Source organism: Acomys minous (assembly GCF_964271855.1).
Source record: "Acomys minous genome assembly, chromosome: 17".
NCBI classification, from domain to species: Eukaryota; Metazoa; Chordata; class Mammalia; order Rodentia; family Muridae; genus Acomys; species Acomys minous.
Window position 1 is genome coordinate 19,755,515 of NC_140500.1, and position 19,245 is coordinate 19,774,759.

The window sequence follows — 19,245 nt, forward strand, 5'->3', positions numbered from 1 at the left end:
AGAATGAGGCTAAGAAATGCAAGGTGATTGGGCATCACCGAGCTTCAGAGTAAAAGAGTTTCTTTTCCAATTCAATTTGGTAAATGACACTTTTCAGAAACAGGATGAGCTGGGTCAGGAGGTGTATGCCCCTAATCAGAGTCTCAGCTACTCTGGAGAACTGATGTTTAAGGTCAGCCTCGGCAACTTAGTGAGACACTGTCCCAAAATAAAAAGGGGACCGAGACACTTGCCTCACATGTCTCATGCCGAATTCAATGCCAGGTCTTACAGTTTTAGTCCTAAGCAGTCCCTGCTCACTACTACCCAGCTGCCTTCCTCAGCAACATACTTTCTTCCCAGAGATGAACAATGAACACTTCTGCCACAGAGCACTGAATGACCAAGTCTACAACGACCCCCCCAAACTAGGCCATTTATTGATAAGCCCAAGGTACTCTTTCACAGGGTTACGCCCCTCAAAGGGGAAAAGAGGTCGTTTATGATGGTGTCCAATATGAATGACCAAATCTAGGTTGCCCCAAATTCCACGGTCCAACAATGAAAGTTCTAGTAGTAACAGAACAAAGTTACAAATGAACAAATGAGATGGGCAGGTTATAGGAAAACAGGAACCCGCTGATATGTGGATGGCCCTCGGATGCTGTCTGATGACATTCCCAGCTTCCGGGTTAGTGGCAGCGAATGGACCTCTAATACATCCCAGAAGGTTTCAGGTGATGGTCACAAAGATGTTAGGGCACACAGGAAGGTGGGCAATAAATAGCCATTTAGAGAGCTAAGGATAGTGCAGGATAATCCGGCTTTGGGTCTGCAACATCCCATCCTCTGTACTCTCATTAGAATTCTAATCAATTAAGCAGCCTTTCTAGAATGTTCAGAACGTGCAGCTTCTTTCTGGCAACATTAATTCACAAGTGCTTGTCTTTTACTCAGGTATATCAAGAGGTTGACGGGAATAAAATTTTTAATTTAAAATCTGAGACAAGGTCCAGGCTGGCCTGGAACACCCTGTCCTCTAGTCTCTGCCTCAGGGGAGTTAGGATTACAGGTATGCATCACCACACCCTGAAAAAGATTTTAAAATGCAAGTGCTTTAATTTTTTTCAGAATGCCCTCAGGCTCCAGGTGTCTCTTTCTAGAACAATACAGATTTCCAAAGAGGACCACTTTTAAAAACAAACTGCACTCGGTAAAACCACCAGCAGTTTTTCCATAGGGGGAAAAATATGAATGTCAAGCATGACATGCAATTTTCTATCACATTTTTAGGAGACTCACGTTTCAAATCCACCTATGAATTCCAGGATCAGCCCAGGGTGGTGGCAACTCATGCCCGAAGCAGAGGCATTGAGTATCACAAGTTCAAAGCCAACCAGGGCTTCATAGGGATCCCCTGTCTCAAACTTCCAAAACAAAAACAAACCAAAACCAAAAACACCTCCAGTTTCATAGATAAATTGGTGATTACTGTGCTTCCTTAGGTAAAACTCAAAACCGAATGCAAAACCCCCAGCCAATCAAAATGCACAATACGGAGCCACATTACCACGTTGGAAAAGGTGGCCTGAAGTCCCTGCAGAGATAACCTATGCGCAGAATTGAATTGTTATAGACATGTAAGTAAGCATTCTATGAAAAGGGACAGTGAACACTAACATCCCCAAAGAAAGGATGTTCTTGCTGGGCGTGGTGGCGTACGCCTTTAATCCTAGCACTTGGGAGGCAGAAGCAGGCGGATCACTGTGAGTTCGAGGCCAGCTTGGTCTACAAAAGCAAGTCCGGGACAGCCAGGACTGTTACAGAGAAACTCTGTCTCGAAAAACCTAAAACAAACAAACAAACAAACAAACAAACAAACCAGAATGGGTGTTCTTGACTGTGTCCACGTGCACTCATTTTGACAGCGAGGGGGTACCTCTGAGTTTCTATTTTTCTCCCCGACTGGTAAACTGTGCGCAGACGCTTTTTTACAGTTTTGCCTCCCTACAGCTTCTTGAGTGCAGGGCCACGTCTCCTCCTTACCCCGCAGAGCTGTCTGACACTTTCTCTTAAAAGCCCAGAGTGGGGGGTGGAGGGTAAGCCTTGGAAGGCTGGCCATTTTAAATGCCTTTGAGTCAGTCCCTGGTTGACTCCGAACTGCAGGCTCCCCAACAGTAGCAGATGATCTTCACAGCCCATTCCAAGCTCAGGATTCTGTTTACCCCTTCCTTCTCCCCTCTTTTCTCTTTCTCGCCTCCTGCCGGCTTTTACTCCCAGACTCCTCTCAACACAACCTGCGATCCCTCCTCCCCACTTCCGTTCCCAGTTGGCGCCTGCGCAGAGACGGCCGTGAGAGATCATTTGTCCCCGCGTGGTTGCCGTAGTTGGCGGAAGCATCGGCCGTGAGGCATTGTGGGAGAAGATGGCGACCGCCGTCCGCTCTCGGGGTGTCAGAGCACTGCCAATGTCACGTAAGTGTCACCGGGCACCGCGGCTCGAGGCCGATTCTGCAACGGGAACATAACCTTTTTTCCTCATACTCTTGTGTGAAACTGGGTCCTCGAGAGAGGGACGGAGAGCTGGAGTCGCTGGGAGGGACGAGGAGAACCCGGGCACCTAAAGGCTCGAGATAGTGCGGAGATTGGTGGGAAGGTTGAGGTCAAGGGAAATACTTATTCAGGGAGGAAGAGCGGCTCGGACAGCAGCACATCGACTGACTTCATGGCAGTAATCGCAGTGGAAACTATGAGCCGTGCCACAGATAAAGACTGTGTCAGCTTGTGGCGTTACAGTCTGCAGCACAGAGAGATGCTTGTGGAGAAAGGATTGGGAGCTGGGTGGAAAGAAAAGCTTTCTATAGTTTTCTCACAGTGTAGTTTACTCATTACCGAATGTCATTCCTTCCCAAAATTGCTTCATGCCAGAATCACTTAGAAGAGCTCCCCCCCCCACCCCTTCCTTTTGCTCAGGGTAGTTGGAGCAGAAGGAAAAAAAATCCACTAGCTGCTAGCTAAGTAGGTCGGATGTCCTTGTGCCACTGCCCCTGTCATCACCACCTCTTTGTCATTTCTACTGCTTCTTTCTTTATATTACCAACTTAGCCCACACTACTGAAAGCAGACAAAAAAAAAAAAAAAGACTACTCCCAAGAAGCTTTTTATTAGGCCCCCTGCTACACTACTGGGAAAAACAGCACAGAAAAGTGTCACCCAGGAGACTCACCAGATGAGCCACTCTGGATAGGCAGAGAAGGGATGTTTGGAGCAAACAGAGCCTTATCCTCTTTAGTCCCAGTCACAGCAGTCTCTCTGTGCTTGTACTCTGGCCTCAGTGGAATTGATGGTTGTAGGGTCATCTAGAATTAGGCTGTGATAGCATGCAACTCTGGTACGAACTGTTTCAAGTAGTCTGGCTTTCAAGGAGTCAAGCTGGTCAGCTTTGGGCATGCCCTTTGCCCCAAGGCATCCATGAGATCTGCTGCCATGAGGGTAGGTCAGTTGGCTCTTTGGTTGATAGTCTTTTTGCTCAGGTAATAAAAGAGCAAGAGAAAGTCAAACAGCTGCTAATCAGGGAGTCAGATGTCCCTGTCCCTAGTCTTTTCTCATTTCCCATAAATGAACATCAAAGGAACACGTAGAGTAGGAATAGAAAACAAGGGCATGGCGGCCCACACCCTGGAATCTCAGGACTTGAGAAGCTGAGGCAGGAGGATCATTGTTGATTCAAAGGCAGCTATAGGGTAATTTGGGTTACAGGATGATACCCCATCTCAAAAACCTTAAGTTTTTTATTTAAAAAAGAAAAGTTGTTTTTTTTTTAAACAGTAGATAACAGCAGCGCAGTGTCAGAGGCCCTTGTGGGTACCCTGCTTTTGTCTTAGTTTCACTAGTCTACCTTCTCACCAACCAGGGGTTTTTACATCTGAACTGCACTCCTTTTGCTTATTTTCTTGTTTTCTGTATGTGTATTTATTTGGGGCAAGAGAGTATATATGTCCAGATTTGTGTGTAGGGACATGTGACTAGGTGTGCATGTGACTATGTGTGCATGCGACTAGGTGTGCATGTGACTAGGTGTGCATGTGACTAGGTGTGCATGCGACTAGGTGTGCATGCGACTAGGTGTGCATGCGACTAGGTGTGCATGCGACTAGGTGTGCATGCGACTAGGTGTGCATGCGACTAGGTGTGCATGCGACTAGGTGTGCATGCGACTATGTGTGCATGTGACTGTGTGCATGTGACTGTGTGCATGCGACTAGGTGTGCGTGCGACTAGGTGTGCGTGTGACTAGGTGTGCATGTGACTAGGTGTGCATGCGACTAGGTGTGCATATGAAGGACAGAGGTCAGTATCTGATGGTTTCCTTAATCAATCTCCACCTTATTATGCATGCATGTATGTATGTCTGTATGTTTGTATGTGCGTATCTGTCTGTCTGTCTGTCTGTCTATCTATCTACCGCTTATCTATTATTTATTTAATTGAGACAGAATCCCTCATTGAACTTGGAAGCCACTGACTTGGCCACGCTGCCTTGTAGGTCGGCTTGACCGCGAGCTCTATGGATCCACCCACCACTGGGATTATAAATGAGTGCCACGTGCTTGTCTGGATTATAAATGAGTGTCACGTGCTTGTCTGGTTTTCTTTTCTTTTTTTATGTGAGTGTCAGGAAATCAAACTCAATCTTCATGCCTTCATAGCAAACACCTTAACAGCCAAGCCAGCTACCTGACTTTCTTTCTTTTTCTTTCTTCCTTTCTTTTTCCTTTTGAGATGCCAATAGTCTTCTGCCTCCAGCCACAGCATTACCTTAGCTTTTCACTTGCCATCCAGTGTCAGTCAGGTCCGGACAGTCTTCTGCTGTCAGGGCACTGCAGTCCCACTCATTCCCACTTTGACTTGGTTGTGTATGCTGTGTGTTTCTCACGGGATGGGTTTTTTTTTTTTTGTAATTCATTTTATAACCTGCTTGTAACCTTCTTCCCCCCTCTCCTCCCAGGCCCACGCTCACACTGCTTCCCGTTCCCTGATCTCCTTCCCCTCAGAGAAAGGGATCTCTCCCCCACCTCCAGTATTTTAAGTCACAGCAGGATTAGGCCATCCTCTCCTACTGAGGCCAGACAAGGTAGCCCAGCTATGGAAATGGGATCCTCTCATGGAATTCTGTTCTTGGTTATTCCTCTTTAAAAGCTTTCTCAAAACGCTTTACCCAGATATCCTTTCTCTTGATAGTATGTTATATATCCCATAGGACATGATATTTGCTTTCTAATTTTATGTATTTTCTGTGGATTTTATGCTAATGTGTGCCATGTTTGCTGGCTCTGGTGTTTTCCTGAAGGTCTGGCCATTCCTGCAGCAGCGACCTCTGTGTTTCGTGACCCTTCCCATCGCCAGCTTCATCATGCTGTCATACCTCATGGGAAAGGTGGCCGCTCATCTGTCAGCGGAGTTGTGGCCACTGTGTTCGGAGCAACAGGATTCCTGGGTCGATACGTTGTCAACCATCTTGGTAAGACAAATTCTTTTAGTTCCATGTGCTCTGTGGCCCTGAACTAGGATTTAGGATTACCCACTTGAGACTGCTTGTTTTAATAGTATTACAAATTACTTCTTTCTTAGATTTATATAAGTTTTATCTGCCTTGGCAATGAGAGAACATCCATGCTTCCTCTATTGGACATTCTTAGAATAAAGGACCCTGAGAAGTTATGGCATTTTAGTATGCCAGAATATACTCTTTACTAAGCATTAAATCAATCCGTCCATCATTGGAATGTGCTATTTTCTAAGTCACGGCTGTGTGACATGTCCGTACTATGTTGATGTTGATCCTTGTTTTGCTCCATATTTTAGGACGAATGGGGTCACAAGTGATCATACCTTACCGGTGCGACACATACGACATAATGCATCTTCGTCCCATGGGTGACCTGGGCCAGCTTACCTTTCTGGTAAGACTTGGTGATGGGCATCGGGGTTGCTAATGTAGTTTCTGAGGTCGTTGTTGCGGGTCGGAGGCGGTGTAAAGCCGTAGTATTACCCCGGGTGGACCAGCTGCGTTGCCCATTCTGCTAGGATCCTGCGCCTCTTGTTTTAGCGTGTGAACTCTAGTCTGGTCGTCAGCAAACCTTTTTTGTGAGACACCAGATAGTGGTTATTTATACTTTGCAGATGATAGAATCTTTATCAGAGCTGCAGAAGATGGACACATTAGCAAGTTAGGGCTTACTTAGGCAAGGTAGCTCAGTAGGAATTATTAGAAGCGGATGGCATGGGATGGAGGCTGGGAGATATTGGAAGGTCGTTTAGGGGATTGATATCTGCCCTGCCCCAGGTGAATCAAGGCTGTTTTAAAATACAGTAGGTGTCTGTGTCTTTTATTAATAGTGGGTTAGAAAATGCCACTGTGATAACTATAGCGTAATATTGAACATTAATTATTAGGCCATGCTTTTAAATTAACTACAGCAGCTGCTGAGCTCTATGCTTATGGCCCTAAAGCGTTCACAGACACTGTGTGGATGAGTGGATGTGGCTGTGCCATATCCAGCATTACTTTATAGACTAGGCTGTAGGCCAGCTGTGGCCTGCTGTGGCCAGCTGTGGCCTGCTGTGGCCTGCTGTGGTCTGCTGTAGCCAGCTGTGGCCTGCTGGCTCTAGTTTGTTAACCCCTGCTCCAGACAGGTGCTTCTGTGTGGTAGGCATTAGCCGTATGTAGCTGTTGAACACTTGAATTGTGCCTCGTCTAAACTGAGATGTACTATAAGATAAAAAATATGGATTTCAAAGACTGAAAATTTATATTTCGTACATGCTAACATTTTTGTTTACAGTTATTACATATTGAAATAGTATTTTAGATATAAAATAGTAATATGAATTTTGTGTTTTGTGATTTTTGTATTTATTCTTTTTCTTTTCTTTTTTCTTTTTTTCTTTTTTAGTTTTTCGAGACAGGGTTTCTCTGTGTAGCCTTGGCTGTCCTGGACTCGCTTAGTGGACCAGGCTGGCCTCGAACTCACAGCGATCCACCTGCCTCTGCCTCCCAAGTGCTGGGATTACAGGCCTGCGCCACCATGCCTGGCTTGTATTTATTCTTAATTGTGGCTAGTAGAAGTTTCTGAAAGCAGTAAATTTAGGATTATATGTGTGCTTTATGGTATGATTTTAAGGTGATTTTGCAGACAGAATCTCAAGGAGGAAGTTTAAGAACTTGGTTCACTTGGTATGAGTTTAGCTCTGAGCAATCCTTTCTCAGCATTCTGTCTTATCTTCTTCAGTCTCTAGGCTCTCTAGCCCAGGGCCTGCCTGAGAGCCAGCGAGGGCCTGCGAGGCCTGTTACATCATGGGGGCTCTTTGCTTGTCTTGGGAATGATGGGCTGCTTATAAATTGGGTAGGATTTCAGCTGAACGCCTAAACTTCTCCGTGGTGACTGTGGATTATGTCATCTCAGGAAAAAAACAAACAAATGAATTTTCTATATGAAATGAAAACTGTGTCAGATGTGGTGGCTCATTCCTGCGATCCCAGCACTTAGGAGTCTCAGACAAAAAGATTATTGTGAATTTGAGATCAACCTGGACCACATAGTGAGTACTAGGCCATTCAGGACTAGAGTGTGGCTCTGCCTTAATGAACAAACAAAAGCCGGGCATAGTGGTGCACACCTGTAGTCCTAGCAGTGGAGAGGTGGAGTTAGGCTGACCTATGTAAGACCCCATTGTAAAGCAATATTAACAACAAAACCTTGACGTTTTAGGCACTGCATTTCTTCAGTTCTTGTTTTCATGTCTTTAAAATAGACCCGTCTTTAATCCCAGCACTCGAGAGGCAGAGGCAGGCGGATCGCTGTGAGTTCGAGGCCAGCCTAGTCTACAAAGCAAGTCTAGGACAGCCAAGGCTACACAGAGAAACCCTGTCTCAAAAAAACAAAATAAATAAATAAATAAATAAATAAATATAAATAAATAAAATAAAACAAAATAATAAATAAATAAGTAAATAAATAAAATAGACCTGATATTATAAAGAATCTTAGGGGCTGGAGACGTAACACAGTTATAGCTAGTAGAACAGTTGACTTACATGCATGAGGACCTGGGTTAGATTCCCAGCATTACAACAATAATAATGCTGATAATGATAATAAAATAAGGAAAGAATTGAAGAGAAATAAGGAAATGGTCCTGAGTTCCCTAGTCCAGTGCTGCTTTTTTTTTTAACCACTTTCCCTGGTGGCCACCCAGAAGGTTTGCTCACCTCTCAATTCACTCTTGCTTCTTTATACACTGGGGGACAAATTTACTTTTCCTTTATCACTGGCTACGTAGTGAGCTGGATGTCAGCTTGGGCCTCATAAGGCTGAAGATGCTCCACTAAATATACACCATAAATAGGAACTGCGTCTTTTCTAGTGTTTGACTTTGGGAGTGACATGCCTTTTACTTCATTGTCTCTGCAGAATGGGGGAATGAGCAGGGCGTTTGAGACATCAGCTTCATTTGTTAAAACGAGCATACTTTGTATGAAACGGTGCCATGTTTAGACTACCACAGATGACCACTCTGAATGTTGCTGTACTAAGATGCCTCAGATGTTTTAATCAGGTTGGTTTCTATTGTTGTAGGAATGGGACGCACGAGACAAAGATTCTATCTGGAAGGCAGTACAGCACAGCAATGTGGTCATCAATCTTATTGGGCGGGACTGGGAAACCAAGTAAGTTGAAGTCTCTTCTGTCTTTTCTTGCTGAGTGTTAGGGTTCAATGACATTTGCCAGGTACCTTCTGTGTGTGAGGGGTTATAGGTCATTTTCAATCAGCCCATCAGCAATGGTGACCAGCTTCATTGGCAGCATGTCCAGTGGATGTTAGCACTGTGATGCATCATATCAGTGCGGTTGGTGCTGTGAATTTGACCATGACCAATGTTGACTCTGCTTGGACCTGTCAATCTGGGGTGGAGTTAGGATGTAGAATTTGCTTGCCCAGTGTTCACTAATGTTTTGGATTGCCCCTCTGTGTTGTAAATCAGAGATGGTGTAAGTGCTGATTTGAATGTTCAGTTGTTATAGGGATTAGCAGTAAATAATGATTTGTCATTATTATTTTAAAAATATTTTTACTATTATCTTTTGAGACAGGGTCTTACGTATCCCAGGGTGACCCTGTTAGGCTTACAGTTCTCCTGCTACTGCCTTGCAAGTGTTGGGATTATAGCTGTGCTACCACACTGGCCCATGTAACTAATGCATAATCTTATACTTTCACAGCCCTTTGTTTATACTTTTTTTTCCCTTTAGTGTTTAATGTACATCTGACTTTGATTTATTTTAGCATTTATTTAAATTCTTTGATGACTTACAGGGTCCTTTATGTCTCCTGTAGGGACTAACACAGTGACTTGTGCAGAGGCATCAGTCAGCTAATGTTAGGGACTGAATTGTGGCTTAGCTCTCTCTCTCTCTCCCTTCCTTCTTCTTTCCCAACACTAAGGACTGAGCTTAGGGCCTCACTCATGTCAGGCACGTGTTCCACCACTGAGCTGTATCCCTTGTCTTATCTTTCTTAATTTGAGATTAGGTCTCACTAAGTTGCCCATTTGCCCAGCTGGTCTTGAGCTCACTCTGTAGCCCAGGCTAGCTTTGAGTTTGTGCGACCTCTCCCTCAGCTTCCCAAGTAGCCAACATTTTAGGTCTATGCTACCAGGCCCTGCCATGGCTAATTCTTTTTTTTTTTTCTTTTTTCACTCTTTAAGGAAACAAACCTCCATTAGTAAGAAGTGAGTCCCTTCCAGCCCCTAAGACTTCCTCGTGTCCCTCTAGCCAGAATAAACAGGCTTTCTTGAAGTGCCTTGGTCTCAAGATTCCTTGAGAACATGAAGAACTTTCTATGCTGGCTTTATAACTCTGAGTAAGCCTTTAGCTAAGTGTACTGACAACGAGCAGGCCTGGAACCCTTGGGAAAAATTACTTTTGGCTTAGAGTAAAGGTATTACTGTTTAAAAGGTTAACAGTTACAAATTCTAGTACTGTCATGAAAACCAGAGTAGTGTAGGACACTTTGAAATCCTAAATCTTCCTGAATTCTTAACTTCTCATCCCCTCCTTTTTCTTTCAGAAACTTTGATTTTGAGGATGTTTTTGTGAAGATTCCTCAAACAATAGCCCAGCTGTCCAAGGAAGCCGGCGTTGAGAGATTCATTCATGTTTCACACCTGAATGCCAACATCAGGAGTTCTTCTAGGTACCTGAGAAGCAAGGTCAGTGCCAGGGACTCAGCAGGTGCTCCACGGGGCTGGGGAAGCAAGGTCAGTGCCAGGGGCTCAGCAGGTGCTCCATGAGGCTAGGGAAGCAAGGTCAGTGCCAGGGGCTCAGCAGGTGCTCCACAGGGCTGCGGAAGCAAGGTTAGTGCCAGGGGCTCAGCAGGTGCTCCACGGGGCTAGGGAAGCAAGGTTAGTGCCAGGGGCTCAGCAGGTGCTCCACGGGCTGAGGAAGCAAGGTTAGTGCCAGGGGCTCAGCAGGTGCTCCACGGGGCTAGGGAAGCAAGGTTAGTGCCAGGGGCTCAGCAGGTGCTCCACGGGCTGGGGAAGCAAGGTCAGTGCCAGGGGCTCAGCAGGTGCTCCACGGGCTGGAGAAGCAAGGTCAGTGCCAGGGGCTCAGCAGGTGCTCCACAGGGCTGGAGAAGCAAGGTCAGTGCCAGGGGCTCAGCAGGTGCTCCACAGGGATAGGGAAGCAAGGTCAGTGCCAGGGTCTCAGCAGGTGCTCCACAGGGATAGGGAAGCAAGGTCAGTGCCAGGGGCTCAGCAGGTGCTCCACGGGGCTGGGGAAGCAAGGTCAGTGCCAGGGGCTCAGCAGGTGCTCCACAGGGATAGGGAAGCAAGGTTAGTGCCAGGGGCTCAGCAGGTGCTCCACAGGGATAGGGAAGCAAGGTCAGTGCCAGGGGCTCAGCAGGTGCTCCACAGGGATAGGGAAGCAAGGTTAGTGCCAGGGTCTCAGCAGGTGCTCCACGGGGCTAGGGAAGCAAGGTTAGTGCCAGGGGCTCAGCAGGTGCTCCATGGGCTGGGGAAGCAAGGTCAGTGCCAGGAGCTCAGCAGGTGCTCCACGGGGCTGGGGAAGCAAGGTCAGTGCCAGGGGCTCAGCAGGTGCTCCATGGGCTGGGGAAGCAAGGTCAGTGCCAGGGGCTCAGCAGGTGCTCCACAGGGCTAGGGAAGCAAGGTCAGTGCCAGGGGCTCAGCAGGTGCTCCACAGGGCTAGGGAAGCAAGGTCAGTGCCAGGGTCTCAGCAGGTGCTCCACAGGGATAGGGAAGCAAGGTCAGTGCCAGGGTCTCAGCAGGTGCTCCACAGGGATAGGGAAGCAAGGTTAGTGCCAGAGGCTCAGCAGGTCCTCCACAGGGATAGGGAAGCAAGGTCAGTGCCAGGGGCTCAGCAGGTGCTCCACAGGGCTGGGGAAGCAAGGTCAGTGCCAGGGGCTCAGCAGGTGCTCCATGGGCTGGGGAAGCAAGGTCAGTGCCAGGGGCTCAGCAGGTGCTCCACAGGGCTAGGGAAGCAAGGTCAGTGCCAGGGGCTCAGCAGGTGCTCCACAGGGATAGGGAAGCAAGGTCAGTGCCAGGGTCTCAGCAGGTGCTCCACAGGGATAGGGAAGCAAGGTCAGTGCCAGGGTCTCAGCAGGTGCTCCACAGGGATAGGGAAGCAAGGTCAGTGCCAGGGTCTCAGCAGGTGCTCCACGGGGCTGGGGAAGCAAGGTCAGTGCCAGGGTCTCAGCAGGTGCTCCACAGGGATAGGGAAGCAAGGTCAGTGCCAGGGGCTCAGCAGGTGCTCCACGGGGCTAGGGAAGCAAGGTCAGTGCCAGGGTCTCAGCAGGTGCTCCACGGGGCTGGGGAAGCAAGGTTAGTGCCAGGGTCTCAGCAGGTGCTCCACGGGGCTGGGGAAGCAAGGTCAGTGCCAGGGGCTCAGCAGGTGCTCCACGGGGCTAGGGAAGCAAGATCAGTGCCAGGGTCTCAGCAGGTGCTCCACAGGGATAGGGAAGCAAGGTTAGTGCCAGGGTCTCAGCAGGTGCTCCACAGGGATAGGGAAGCAAGGTTAGTGCCAGGGTCTCAGCAGGTGCTCCACGGGGCTAGGGAAGCAAGGTTAGTGCCAGGGTCTCAGCAGGTGCTCCACAGGGATAGGGAAGCAAGGTTAGTGCCAGGGTCTCAGCAGGTGCTCCACAGGGCTAGGGAAGCAAGGTCAGTGCCAGGGGCTCAGCAGGTGCTCCACAGGGCTAGGGAAGCAAGGTCAGTGCCAGGGTCTCAGCAGGTGCTCCACAGGGATAGGGAAGCAAGGTCAGTGCCAGGGTCTCAGCAGGTGCTCCACAGGGATAGGGAAGCAAGGTCAGTGCCAGGGTCTCAGCAGGTGCTCCACGGGGCTGGGGAAGCAAGGTCAGTGCCAGGGTCTCAGCAGGTGCTCCACAGGGATAGGGAAGCAAGGTCAGTGCCAGGGGCTCAGCAGGTGCTCCACGGGGCTAGGGAAGCAAGGTCAGTGCCAGGGTCTCAGCAGGTGCTCCACGGGGCTGGGGAAGCAAGGTTAGTGCCAGGGTCTCAGCAGGTGCTCCACGGGGCTGGGGAAGCAAGGTCAGTGCCAGGGGCTCAGCAGGTGCTCCACGGGGCTAGGGAAGCAAGATCAGTGCCAGGGTCTCAGCAGGTGCTCCACAGGGATAGGGAAGCAAGGTTAGTGCCAGGGTCTCAGCAGGTGCTCCACAGGGATAGGGAAGCAAGGTTAGTGCCAGTGACTCAGCAGGTGCTCCACGGGGCTGGGGAAGCAAGGTCAGTGCCAGGGGCTCAGCAGGTGCTCCACGGGGCTAGGGAAGCAAGGTTAGTGCCAGGGGCTCAGCAGGTGCTCCACGGGGCTAGGGAAGCAAGGTCAGTGCCAGGGGCTCAGCAGGTGCTCCACGGGGCTAGGGAAGCAAGGTTAGTGCCAGGGGCTCAGCAGGTGCTCCACGGGGCTAGGGAAGCAAGGTCAGTGCCAGGGGCTCAGCAGGTGCTCCACGGGGCTAGGGAAGCAAGGTTAGTGCCAGGGGCTCAGCAGGTGCTCCACGGGGCTAGGGAAGCAAGGTTAGTGCCAGGGACTCAGCAGGTGCTCCACGGGACTGGGGATGCAAGGTCAGTGCCAAGGGCTCAGCAGGTGCTCCAAGGGGCTAGGGAAGCAAGGTTAGTACCAGGGGCTCAGCAGGTGCTCCACGGGGCTGAGGAAACCCTTTGGAACTTGGTAGGGTGAGAAGTGTTTCTCTACCATGTGTTAAGAAGTCAGGTTTTTCATTGCCCTTCCAAAACAGGTGCACTGATGGTGTGGTTCTGAATTGTTGGGTTTTGATGTTGGCACCTGATCCCAGGGCCTTGGCCTTGATAAGCAAGAGCTTTATGCCTGAACCATGGCTCCAGCCTCTGCACATGTGTTGGGACATTTTAGTTGAGTGGTTTGTTGAAGGGTTTCAAGTATGGGTAGATCATATTACCTGCCTCCAAATGCTTACGGTTGTAGGGAAACATGATAAGAAACACAGAGCAAACATCAGGAAATGTAGAGCATGATTCTTGTCGAAGGAGACATGCCTATGTCCCCTGGCGGGACTACAGGCCCCTCTTTCATTCTCAAACCTTCTGCAGTCCCGTGTTCTGCCATCCCACAGTGAAGGCTGGGAATGGTAGGAATAGAAGGTGCTGGGAAAGCTCTTGGCGTAGTTCATCTTTTCCTCCTGCAAACTCTGCTGGAGTCTGGGATTGGCCACTGTGGCTCGAGTCTATCTGGGACATAAGGTGTCTTCTCTGTCGGGACTCATTAGTGTCTGGGTCCAACCATCAGCCTTTGTCTTTGGCCACAATGAGCTTGCTTTGAGTCATCCTGACAAGGACAGCAGAGTCCTTGATAATGATTCCAGGTTTTTCATCCATTGCATGTATTTATTGAGAAAACTGTTAAGCACTAGTTGTATGCTGTAAATTGTTAGATACTAAACATACAGTTGTTTGTCAACTGGACCTGATCCCAGCCCACATCAAGTTTCTAGTCCATCAGGGAAAATGACCCCAGCTCCATGAAGCATTTCAGAGCAGGGTCTAGTGGGGCGGTGGAAGTGAACTGTATCTGTGGCTAGTAGCATTTAATTACCAGCATCAGAAAAGTGAGTGTAAGGGGCTGGAGACTGCCTGCTGGTTAAAAGCATGTGCTGCACTTGCAGAGGACCTGATCCCACTAGGTGGCTTACTGCTGCTTGTAACTCCAGTTCCAAAGGGGTCTGATACCCTCTTCTGACCTCCCTGGGCACTGCATTCATGTGCGTAAACCCTGACTCACACACACGTTTACATGTAATTTTAAAAATATTGGGGAAAAAAGGAAAATTGGATGTAAACATAAAGGGAATTTATAGGCCCACATATCTAAAGCCAGCACTAGGGAATCTTGGCATGATTGGGGCCAACACTTGTCGAGCCTGTAGCTTGTTTCTCTGACTTCCTCTTTATGTAAGCTCTGTCTCCCATAGTCACAGGACTGCCTTCCAGTGTATCCAGACCACACATCCAGACAGCACACTGGAGAAAAAGACAGTAGGGGTGAAAGCATGGCTGCTTTTGCACTGAATCACAGTTGTTGGAAGCGGGTGGGCATGTAGTGTTGAGAAAGAGACATCAAAGCTGGCTAGCCCTTCTCTTTAAGCCCCTGTGCCTGGTAGTACTGTTGGATGGGACGGGAGTACTTGAATGGGCTAGGACTGAGGCCAGTGATTCTTATGCACGTTAGAGTCACTGAAATTCACAAACTCCAGTGCCCAGCCTACCCTACTGCTACCAAAGTGGAATCTTTGAGGGTGGAATTTGGGTGTCAATATTTTATCAGCTATATTTCACATGACCTAGAGAATGACCTGTGAAAGCTGGGCTTTCTGTTTGAATGGTATGTTTATTAGGCATCCAGCAAACAAGAATACACGAGTAACTACCAGTTAGCTGATAGAGGGAAGCAGCAGGTAGAGGCCGGAATGTCATCACGTCAGGCACTCACAGAGTCCAGCTGGGACGAGTGGAGCAGCCCAAAGGAGAAAGCAAGCAACAGTAGCATCAACAAAACCAGGGCCACCAGCCAGCAGAACAGCCCAGGAGCCCCGTGAGCCAGTGAGCTACAATTCCTGATCACACCTGAGTCCTGGGAGGAGCAGAACATCCCCCTCCTCACCCCCAAGGAAGCTTTTAAGTAAAAGGAGGAAGGGTACAGCACTCATCATCAGGTTAGTCTTTCCTGGTCTCCAGCAGAAATGGCTGGGGACGCCTTGCTGGGTCCCGCTGCAGTTCCAGCCAGAGCAGAGCATGCTCCACGGACGAGCTTCCAGCTGCTCTCCCACTGCAGAACGTTTATACCATGAGGGAAGCAGTAGTACTCTCTGTGGGAAATGCCTTATTCTTCACTGTTCTTAAGGACACATGCTTAAACACCTTCAGCATCTCTCATTACAGAACAAAGCGTCCAGCCTGGCACAGAAAGGGGTTTTTGAGAGAAACTTGCCATCACCATGCTTGTGTCTCTGGTGGGGGTGGAGGTCGGCCTTGCTTCAGAGCCAGCGTTCTGGCAGGCTCAGAAACAAATGACAGTTTGCCAGTGTTCAGTGCATTCTGCTCTCTCTAGGCTATTCCGAACTCAGCACAGATTAAGAGGCACTGTTTTACTCGAGAGGATGCAATTTTGGACTTGGGTTTCAATACTTTCCCAGTTGCTCAGGGTTTATGACCCTGGAGCTCAGAAGATAGATCTGGGCTGGAGACAGAAGTTGAGAGTCACTACAATGTGTTAATTGGAGGAACAGGAAGGTACGGAAGGCCTAGGGGTAAACAGGCTGACAGGAGAGGGCTCTGAATGGGGCAGAGGCATGCAGATGCTTACAGTATGGCGGAAGAGGGACACTTGCCAAGGCTGAGCAGTGGTGGCTGTGTGTGGTAGACGGGGAGCCAGAAGAGATGAATAATCCAGAAGGCAACACCACAGGACGGGAGAGGTGTTGTGTCATCGGTCAGCCAAGAGAAGAAACTGCAGTGTCAGATCTGTTGACATCAGGGATCTGATCAAAGCAGTTTCAGATCAGATGTTGGAGTTGTTGAGACAGAGTCCCGAGTCAGAGTGAGTGAACCGTGAGCTGGAGCTGGCGGTGGAGCAGCAGGGTGGGCCTAGTTTTATCTTGCTTGGCAAGAGGGGAAAGGGCTGCAGAAAGGGAAGGAAGGGGGATGGAGGCTCTACCTGTTTCCATTGACAGAAGGAGTTGGTAGAGGAGGGGCAGATATGGGTAGGCACTAAACTGGGTAGCTTCTGTGGACAGTGAAGGAGCCACTGCCATTGCCACCACACTGACTCCTCTTGGCAGGCTGCTAGCTTACTGACATAAAGCAGAGAATCTGTAAATAGAAGAAACTGAAGGCTGAAAAACTATACTCCAATTTTTCCCTTCATTATGAGGTTCCCTAGCATAAGAATAGGAAGAACCTCGACACAAGTTCTGGGTGTAGGATGTCTGTTTTGTCTTGTGTGTGCATGTGTGTGTGTGTGTGTGTGTGTGTGTCTGTGTGTGTGTGTCTGTGCGCGTGCACGCATGTAACATTCTGTTAATTGAGTTTTATAAATAATATAATTATCTTCTGAAATTATGATTATGTAATGAAAATAGGCCCTTGGCAATGCATGCATTCTCTGAGAGTGGGGGAGGGAAAGCTCTGTGCATTTGCTATAGGACTCAGAGCCGTTTTTTATTTTTGTTGTTTAGGCGGTGGGAGAGCGGGAAGTGAGAAATGCGTTCCCTGAAGCCACCATCATACGGCCAGCCGACATCTTCGGAATAGAGGACAGGTTCCTCAATCACTTTGCAAGTATGCATCTTTCTTCCCAGATAGAGGAGTGCTGGTGGCCTCACCCAGTTTGAGCTGAGCACCAGCAGGCAGTGCTCTCCGAGCTCGCAGACAGAGCTCTCTTTCCTTTCCCAGCTGCCTTTCCCCTTTAGAGTTCTGTTTTCATCGGCGGCAGCATGGTCTTTCTGCTTCTGAGAAGTGAGGCCCAGGTAAAAGTGTGGCGTGGCTTAGGGAGGTGCACTTTCACTTCCCTCAGCTGCCGAAGGCAGTGTGGTCAAGTCTGGCCCAGAGCGTGGGCATCAGGACCAAGACTTCATGTTTAACCCTCAGTAACTTTGTGACCTTGGCAAGACGTTAGCAAAGCCCTTGAGTTCTACAAATTCTCCCTTGTCCCCATCCTGGACACCTGCCAACCACTGGGGTTTTTTTTTGCTGGCTTGGTAATTGTGTCATTTTCAAAATACTGTATCACTGTAGTCACACACCATGAAGCCCTTTCAGATTAACTTCTTTACCTCCTGTGCAACTCTTGGGAACTTGTGATTTTGTGTAGCTGCATAGTATTCCTTTGTATGCAGTTTTGGTGTTTTCCCTGTATCTAAAATGGATTGTGCCATCTAGAATTCTGCATTAATTTCCACTTTGTTTTTAAAACCATGGTATAAAATATAAAAACTTATCATCCGCTAGTTCTTTATGTTGAAGCTTTCACTCCTGATGTAACTGTGTGGACAGCGGGATCTGGAGGTCATGAGGCCACATGATGTTGTAAGGATTAGGAGCTAATTGATGAGGTTGGTGGCCTTTCAAGGAGAGAAAATCACCATGAACACACACTGAGGTAGACTATATGAGGACACAGTAAGAAGATGGCCATCTACAAGCCAGAAAGAGAGCTTCACCAGAGGCCTGCTGACACTTGGTTTTGGACTTTCCAGCCTCTAGAGCTGGGAGAAAATTCAGTTTGAGTGTTTGGGCCATTGAGGCTTTGGTGTTTTGTTGTGACAGACCTGCGTGTGGAGAGGTGAAATTCTGACACGATGCCTGAGGGTGTAGAGGCAGCGATGGAGCAGTGAGGTAGGGAGAAGAGCTTTGAGGGCACAGAGGGCTGTGGACAGGAAGAAGCTGGACCTGCCACTGTTCTCGTGGTTGTGACTGAAAACCTGGCAGGAAGCACCTTAGGGAAGAGGGCTTTACTTAGACTGACATTTTGTCCCCTGTGGTGGGGGACATGGCATGGCAGCAGGAAGGTGAGGCAGCTGTCACATCGCATCCCTACTCAGGAAGCGGAGAGATGAATGCTGCTGCACAGCAGCCTCAGCCCTTCTGCTCAAACAGCTGGTGTAACACTGTGTAGACCAGGCTGGCCCAGAACGCAGATTCTGCCTCTGCTTCCTGAGTGCTGAGATAAAGGGTGTGAGCCATCACAACCCAGCCCTCCTTTTACTTGTTTGTTTGCTTGTGTGTTGTCAATTTATTTATTTATGAGCCATCACAACCCAGTCCCTTTTGTCTATCGACCGGTCTGTCTGTCTGTCTGTCTGTCTATTTATTTTTTTATGAGCCATTACAATGCAGCCCCCTTTTTTCTTATTTATTTATTCTGTCCAGAATGCTCAGAGTCTGCTGTATGTGTTACAATATTTTTATGATGTGAACGGCTTAGACATTCTCAGGGCAGGTTCTCCTTTTTCTTCCAGATATTCGCTGGTTTATTGGTGTGCCTCTTGTTTCTTTGGGCTTTAAGACAGTGAAACAACCAGTATTTGTAAGTATCCTGCGTGAAGACTAAGGAAGGGATGTTAGCTGGATTCAGGTTTGGTTCAATTTTCTGCTTTCAGTCTCACCTATGGACTTCACTTTTTCCTTTGTCAACTTGCTTCAACTGGCTGCCTCATTTTCCCTAAGAGGTACATGTTTTCTCAGTGTCTTCAGCTGTCCACTCACTTGAGAAAGCTTAATTGAGACTGGTTTACCGAGTTGCCCAAGCTAGCCTTGAACTCAGTGGGTAGCCCAACCAGGCCTTCGACCTGGTACTTCTGGCCTCATCTTCCCAGGTAACCCAGGTCAGCAGTTGCTTAACCATGTCTTATGATGTGTATAGTGTACTGGCACACTGTGTTACTGGGAATATAGAGTAGACCCAGTCAGACTTACAGCTTTGTTTTCAGGTAAATTACAGTTATTATTCAGTGTGATAAGCTCTAGGAAAGGGAGAGAATTTTACATCATTGTATCAGAAGCCATGAAATCCAGCTTTCGGCAGTTCAGAGTCAGTTGATAGGCATGGGGCACTGTTCCACTTAACAAGAACAGTACATACTACAGCCCAGAGGTGAAGGAGAAGGTTGGGGTCCATACTGGGTAGGCTTATGATGGACCAATGTTTCTGTC

At 48.4% G+C, this 19,245-nt stretch overlaps 1 protein-coding gene across 1 annotated transcript in view; it reads left to right on the top strand.

The window, feature by feature from the left end:
• Positions 1-2,320: 2,320 nt before the first annotated feature.
• NDUFA9 (NADH:ubiquinone oxidoreductase subunit A9) overlaps positions 2,321-19,245 on the top strand; it is a 29,248-nt gene continuing 12,323 nt past the window's right edge. The window contains exons 1-7 of the mRNA XM_084765591.1: positions 2,321-2,453; positions 5,329-5,499; positions 5,844-5,941; positions 8,618-8,709; positions 10,110-10,251; positions 16,770-16,872; positions 18,552-18,619. Coding sequence (XP_084621717.1) covers positions 2,405-2,453; positions 5,329-5,499; positions 5,844-5,941; positions 8,618-8,709; positions 10,110-10,251; positions 16,770-16,872; positions 18,552-18,619 — 723 coding nt within the window. The 5' untranslated portion in view covers positions 2,321-2,404. The remainder of the gene's footprint in view (positions 2,454-5,328; positions 5,500-5,843; positions 5,942-8,617; positions 8,710-10,109; positions 10,252-16,769; positions 16,873-18,551; positions 18,620-19,245) is intronic.